At 32.1% G+C, this 7785-nt stretch overlaps 2 protein-coding genes across 2 annotated transcripts; both read right to left on the bottom strand.

Annotated features, from left to right (window-relative positions):
* Positions 1-2748: 2748 nt before the first annotated feature.
* On the bottom strand, positions 2749-4019 carry LOC107935038 (thioredoxin domain-containing protein 9 homolog). Its single transcript, XM_016867572.2, has 4 exons — positions 3848-4019; positions 3480-3755; positions 3164-3322; positions 2749-3041 (listed from the first exon to the last, which is right to left on the bottom strand). Exons 1-4 carry the CDS (start codon positions 3869-3871, stop codon positions 2868-2870), a joined length of 633 nt encoding a protein of 210 aa, XP_016723061.1. The 5' UTR covers positions 3872-4019; the 3' UTR covers positions 2749-2867.
* Positions 4020-5820: 1801 nt separating this feature from the next.
* LOC107935013 (peamaclein) lies at positions 5821-6433 on the bottom strand. Its single transcript, XM_016867541.2, has 2 exons — positions 6264-6433; positions 5821-6176 (listed from the first exon to the last, which is right to left on the bottom strand). Exons 1-2 carry the CDS (start codon positions 6349-6351, stop codon positions 5992-5994), a joined length of 273 nt encoding a protein of 90 aa, XP_016723030.1. The 5' UTR covers positions 6352-6433; the 3' UTR covers positions 5821-5991.
* Positions 6434-7785: the final 1352 nt, after the last annotated feature.

Genomic DNA, 7785 nt, shown 5'->3' with positions numbered 1-7785 from the left:
TTTGACAAAATTACATTTTTATCCCTAAACTTTTACATATTTACACTTTTTCCCCAAGGCTCGGAAATTAAACATCATCCTATTTTCTTATGTTTTATGACATGCTGATCATTTTTCCCTTCTATGACAACATCAAATTCTCACTCTAACATGTACTTATGACTATTATGTATTTTTACCAATTAAGCCCTTTTACTTGTTTTCACTTAAAACCGAGTAGCACAAGTTGTCTAACATAATTTAAAACCTCATATTCTATCATAAAACACCAAAATACACAAATTTCACCTATGGGTATTTTTCCAAATATGAACCCTAGGTTGAATTATTGCTAGAATAAGCTTAATCAAGTTACCGGGACTCAAAAAACGTAAAGAACATTAAAAATGGGGCTTGGAATCACTTACTATGGAGCTTGGAAGCTTGGAACAAACCCTAGCTATGGAGAAACCTTGAAATTTCAGCCCAATGAAGAAGATGGACAAAAATTGGCTTTTAATTTTGTTTTTAATTCATTTTAATAACTAAATGACCAAAATGCCCTTAATTAAAAACTATGGTGTTTTATTTTCCTTTAGGCATTTTTGTCCAAACTAGTATAATGGTCTAATTCCTATCCAAGGACCTCCACTTTAAAAACCCATTACTCACAAGTACTTAATACCTTTGTGAACTAGAACACACATTTTACAAATTTTGCTATATAGTCCTAAATATCAAATTGGACCCTCTATCGATAAAATTTCTAAACGAAATTTTCACACAATCATGCAATCATGCCATAGACCTTAAAATGATAATATAATAAATTTTCTACCTCAAATTTGTAGTGTTGCAACCACTATTCCGTTTAGGCCTTATTTCGGGATGTTACACTATTTAGGTTATAAAAGCTCAAGTTCACTAAATTATTAGTAAGTTTACGTTTTAATTATTTAATTTTAAAAATTTGTAAAATGATAACTAAATTATTAAAATCTTTATTGTATGGCCTTTTTTGTTTGCATCGCTCGCACCAATGAAAAACTTCTTCCCTTTCTCTTTTGCAATTTTTTTTTATATGGAACATCTTTAGATTAATGGACTTTTTGAAAAGAAGAAAAAACTTAATACTCAGTGACTTAAATAAAAACTTTTGATTAATTCAATAACTATTTTATAACTTTTTGAAATTAAATTATCAAAACATAAACTTATTAATAATTTAATAACCTTGAGTTAGTTTACCCAACTATTTAATTAAAAAAATAAAATAAAAAATGTTAAATTTAATAATAGCTTTAAATATTTAAACTAAATTCCTTCAAAAGTTGGGTATCTGATTATGTACAAATGCCTGCTTCACATTTATGAAGATTCAAACAAAAATATTTAGTTTAGCAAAATATTAAACCCATTTAGGTTATAGAGAGGGCTTGGTATGCCCATTTTAAGGTCAAAGTCTAACCTTAGTTTTCTTTTACTCGTATGAATTATGAAATTTAAATTACATGAAAACTAAAAATAAATTCTATTGTAAATATAAAAAACATTTAAATTATTTATGTTTAAAAATTTATAAAATAAAAAGTATATAAAATTAATAAATATTAAATAAAAATAAAAATTTATTTATGAATGAGTTAATTATTTAGGGTAAATTTCACTTAAGGCCACTAAATTATTAATAAGTTTACGTTTTCATCGTTCAATTTTAAAAAATGGCAACTGAACTATTCAAATTTTTTTTTTGAATCATTGAACTATTAAAGTCACTATGGTATGACCTTTTTGTTCACCTCACTTGCAACAATGAAACTCTTCTTCCTCTTCTCTTTTACAATTTAATCAAATTTGTAAATCAAAATTTAAACAATTTTTTTCTTTGATCTCTAATACAGATCATCAGATCAATTTGAATCAATTTGGTATCCTACTTGTCAATGAGTACTAATCCGTCACACCGATCATCGAATTGTTAATTGAAACTCGCTAGCTAAACTTTGTTAATTAAAAATATAAAATAAACAAAACTTAGGTAAAGTATATTTTCTTTTCCTTTTTTTTTAACAATCTCGTTATAAATTTTGATAATATTTTTTCATTTTTTTTGATACATTGTCTAAAACCACCCATAACCCCTCCCCAACTCATGAATAAAAGTATAATGCGCTTCAACTCACTTAAACCCATATTCTCTTACATTGACGCCAATCAAACTATGAACATTTTCCTTATTTTTAAATGAGCCCTACGTTCTCAGACCAAGCCAGTTTTTTAATAATAAATGTATCATTGATACCATGTATAAATCCAACTTGAATTTGACCCGACCCAATAAGAACTAACTCTAAGGAATGAGTAGACAAAACCCGTAAAAATATTGGTGGAACAAATTTTAATTCTCCCATTGCAATAGCATATGCCTGGTATATATAATAACCTTGAAAAACTATTCTTAAGATACTCATTAACAAAATCCACAGTAATATTAGAATAATGAAAGTTCCAACTCTCTCATAGAGAATGATTCGATGCAAAATCCTTAAGTGAGTAGATAAATAGTACAAGCTGGAAGCAGTTGATCATCTTGGCTCACATCCCACTACTGTGAGATGAGGCTTTCAATCACCCGTTTCCAAATCCAAATGCATAAACAGAAACAAAAATATTTACCAAATCCGAATGCATAAACCGAAACAAAAATTACAGCAAAATTAGATTGAGCACATATATATAAATATCGAGATGATTAAATGATCTCATTCATACAACAAACAATATTCTCTTCATTTGCTTTTAAAGTATTTAAACACGGAATGATGATAAATCCTATTGATTTCCACTGAAACAGGTAAAGAAAGCTTACAAACCGAGACAACCCACAGTTAATCCGAATCGGACGAGTCTGGGTTCGAGCTCTGTCGGACACTCCTTTTGGTTTGTGTTCTGGGTTTCGATGACGATTCGCCTTCAGAGAAGATGACTTGAACTTTCGCCAATCTGTCCGCCAAATCTTCAGTGGAAAACTCGTCTGTTCCCCCGAGCTCATCAAACCCAACCTGCAAATGAATCACACCATCAAAATACAGACATGAAAAACTATTAGCAAACAGTGAAAAACAAAAAGATCAAAGATCAAATTCAGATGTTAAAATTTGTTGGAAAGAAAATTTAACAATACCACATAATCATCGACTTTGGCATTTTTGATAAGGGCAAGTGTAGGAAGAACAACAATCTTGAGCCTCTCAGCCAAGAACGGGCTTTTCTCAGCTTGAATTTTCACGAAACGTGTCTCTATATGCTGCTTTGCCAATGCACTCAAGTGCTTGTCCATTACCTGCGGTTCAACTCAAAAAAGACGGATTTATATTGCTTTTTATCTTCAAATCTACTTCAAAATAAAGAAAAAATTCATACTAATTACTTGCCTTTTGATTCAATCAGTTCATTAGCATTCACAATAAGGAAATTTGAATAAAATTAGGCGTATATACCTTGCAAGGCCAATTTTCGCGATAGAAGTGACAAACGACTCGTTCACTAACTTTAACAATAGAAAAGAAGTCTTTCTCAGCTGGAATCTCAGAGTATTCACCATGGCCTAAACCGATCCAACGACTTCGCTTCTCCGCCATCTTCTTCATCTGCTGCAACCTCCGCTCTCTAATAGCTTCCAGATCGTCATGGTCCAGTCGATCTAAAGCCGCAATCTCTTCGTCGATCTGGTCCTCGAAGGCCTTCGCCACCGTCAATACCTGCTTCTCCACGATCTGGACAAGAATCGAAATATTTATATAAATAAATTCAGAAGACAAATTAAAGATCCAAAATGGAAAGCTTAAGGGTTTATCATTGAAGTTACCTCTTGAACCTTTGAATGATCCATTGATGAAATTTGAAGATCTCTGTGTGTGTGTGTGTGTGTGTGTCTCCTCTCCCTTCGCTGGAATTTCAAAATCTAATTGAATTTTTGGGAAGCGGAGACCGAGAGATGGGGATTTTTTTGTGGCTTCGATTTTTGAAAACAGTGGAGTAGATAGTGTAGCCGACGTCGTTTTTGTTTTAAAAGTTTGGGCCGGAAAAATTATGTCTGGGCTTGTGGCCCGGTTTCTTATCACAGCAAAACAAACAAAAACTAGAGTTAATATATTATTTGGTACCTGAATTTGGTTTCATTATTCAATTTGGTACTAAATTTTTATCTCAATTTGATATTTGAGTTTGATTTCAATGGTCAATTTAGTACATAGGCTAAATAGAATCATGTGTCCCAATTAATGTGTTTACATATGTACTCTAGTAAGGAAAACATAAGTACTTAATTGAGACAAAAAAAATTTTAAGTACCAAATTAAATATTAAAGCTAAACAAAAATACTTAACTAGGATAAAAGAAAACTCAAGTACCAGGGTGAATACTGAAACCAAAGTCAAGTACTAAATTAGATTAAAAAGACTCGTATATCAAATTGAACATTTTAACTAAACTCAAGTACTAAATAATATATCAACTCTAAAACTTATTGTGCAAGAGAAATAATTTTTTTTTATTCTTTAAATATTATTATATTAACCAAATTAATTAAATTATTCATAATATATATTAGGATGCGTTAAATATTATTTTAATACTTATAAAAATATATTTTTTGAAAAATTAAAATACATAATGAATTTGAATTTCATATTTATTATCCGCAAAAATAAAACATATGGTAAATATAAGAGGTGCTAATGAGTCGAGTTGAGTTTGGGCTAGACCCATACAAGGTATCTAGACCAATGTTTCAAGCTTGGGTCTAGCTCAACTCAAAAAAAGGCTTATTTTTTTCCCAAGTCCAACCCTATTTAAGAAAGGTAAATTTGTGTCTGCCCATATTTTATTTTTTAGGTTAATTTTTATTTTAAATATTTTAATATATATATAATATACTAAATGTACTAAAAAAAGTTAAAAATAAGAGTTCTCTAACACATTAAAAAGTATTTATATTAAAAAACACTATCATAAATATGCAAATGTTTGTATTAAAAAAGCAAATATAAATATAAATATTTTATTGTATTAAATATAAATTTTAAAATTTATATGTTGGGTTGGGTTGGGTTATTTAGTTGGATTATTTTTTTTTAGATTTTGGGTAATAGATTTAATTATTATTCGGTTAGTGATTTAATATAAATATAAATATATATAATTATTATTTAAATATATAATTAATATAATATTTTTTATATCATAATATATCCAGGCCAGGTTGAGTCAAGTTCAAGCCAAAAAATTTTGTCTATGGCCCAACTCATATAGAAAACGAGCCTTAAAATTTATCCGTCTATTTTTCGGGCCTCGTATTTTGTTCAAACCCTTTCATTTTTTGGACAAGCCTTTGAGCTTGTGCAGGTGACAAATTAAATCAAATATTCACAAATATTCAAATTCACTTCATCAAAAAATTATAAAATTATAAATCAATATAACGATAAAATTTCCTTTTGGCATATAATTCAATTTTAACCATCCTAAAATTTTTTATACTTTTTATCACATATGCAGTGGTGGAGCTCAGTAGAGGACCCCTAAAATGGTAAAATTTTAATTTACGCTCTTTATCATTTATAAAATTTTTTTAAATTAGTAATAGTAAAATTGTACTTTTGACTCCCCAAAATAATAAATATTTAATTTAACCCTTTAAAAATTATATACAATTTAATTCAGTCCAAAATATTTTTTTAATTCCGCCACTTCACATATGTAGTTGTCAAAATTTTTAAATATAAAATCTGCATACAATTTATTGCATAAATACTGAAATATAAATATAAAAAAAGATATTCCACCCGACAATGATTATATAGATTAAATACTACTATAAACATAAATTAAATAGCAAGAACAATTATTTTCATGAACATATAAATACATGTCTTGCCATGGAAATCTCCACACCTCATCATCATCATCATTATTATTATTATTTTGAAATTAAGAGAGAAAATGTGAGTTCAAGGGCATTTAGGCCTGCCCTTGTTGGTGACCATGTCTCTATAGCAAGGGCACTCGTGTTTGTTGCCATAAGTTCCCGATGGCACACATTTACACTTCTCGCAACATATCCCACAGTACTTGAAACACCGTTCCCACACCGCTGCTTTCCTGCACCTCGCCTTGCATTTCCCCGCACATGAAGCTGCAATGCAACAACACAACACAAGGCTTGAAGCAATTCAAAAAAGAAAAAGGTGGTAATATTATTTATTATCATTAACAATATTACGTGACCGAGGCTGTGCCATGACTGGCTCCAAAATTGAGGAACATAGTAGAAGAAAGCAAACCAGCAATGTTGCAAACAAGATCTTCATTCTTTTTATTTAATGACGTTAAGTAGTTTGAGAAGTTGAGTGTAATAGTGGACTCTGTGTGTGTATATATAGATATGAGGAAAGCAAAAGGCAAAAAGGAGTGTGCACTGAATGAGATGTAAGGAGGTTTAATGGCAGACAATGAGGGAGCGGTGGGTTTCAACTTCAAGCACTGTCCATACGGTGTGTTTCAGACTTTTCGTTAATTGCAATATTCCTTTTCGTTTTTGGTTTTTTTTTTCTTTTCACTTTTTATCTATTTGCACGTCTACTTTGTTCGTTTTAAATCATTTCTTTTAAATTTTGTTATAGATTCTGATACAATTATCTATATTTACTCATTAACCTATAAATAAGAAAATAATGTGTTTCAGCACACTCGAATCTATATCATCATATGTACAAGCCCAAATTTACCCGGGGCCCAATATGGTCCAAATAAAAACCATTACAAACCAACCCACCTAAACACAAACCCAATTGGCAGAGCCCAAACGGCCCAATAAGCCCAACCGGCCCCAAACCCAGTCAGACTAGGGCGGAAACCCTAGCCAAGCCTAGCGCCGTGCCCATCCCTCTGCCATCGCTTTGTCCCATCGCCACCCACCGCTACTAACGCCATCAACACCTGCGAAAATGGTAGGAAAGAAAGTAGGAGCACGCAACAGTTAGTGGAAGACATCAAAATACAATCAAATACAATGTAAATTGGCTATAAAAAGCCAAACAATACCTCTGTACAATTCTGGACACTGCATTTCAAATTCAAAAAAGAAAAACAGATCAAAAAGGTTGACTCCCGTTTCTTTCTTCTCTGTTCTTGTTTCTTATTCACTTTAATCTTTATTTATTGCTTTTTTTCTCTGCAATTGTTCAACAAAATAAAAGGAACTGAAAGGGAAAGGAAATACCTTATTGCTTTGATGGGCTAGTGTCGGAACCCCACCCTTGCCGCCGTCGGAGTTGGGCCGAAAGAGGCGTTTCATCCCTTTTCCTTTTGATATCGCGGTTGAGAAGGCTTAGCCTTCGAGGACGCCGCAAAGAGAGAGACCGTTCTCGCGCGACTCCGGCCACTGGCCATGGAGGCGGAGACGGAGGTCTAAGCCTAAAGACCGAGAGAGGCGCAAAAAAGGAGAGCATTCGGGCTCTCTGTTCTATTATTGTTTCTTTTTTTCTTTTTTGTTAAAAATAAATGGGTGGCTGCCAGATTAGGGTTCTTTTGACCCTTATGTGATGTGTGAAACGACGCCGTTTGGAGTCTGATCAGTGGCTCCAAAACGGCGCCGTATTGAGCATGACCCGCGTGTTGACCCGTCGGGCCCCAAGGACCCGCGTGTTTTGGACTGAGGGTCTATTTGCCCTTTCAGTCCTTCCGATTCTGGGCTTCCCTCTAATCTGATCCTTTTTTTTTAAACTTACCTCCCCAGGGGTTTT

Source organism: Gossypium hirsutum, chromosome A03, assembly GCF_007990345.1.
Source record: "Gossypium hirsutum isolate 1008001.06 chromosome A03, Gossypium_hirsutum_v2.1, whole genome shotgun sequence".
Classification (NCBI taxonomy): domain Eukaryota; kingdom Viridiplantae; phylum Streptophyta; class Magnoliopsida; order Malvales; family Malvaceae; genus Gossypium; species Gossypium hirsutum.
Note: the sequence above shows the minus strand (reverse complement) of the source record. Positions and strands in the feature narration are given on the sequence as shown.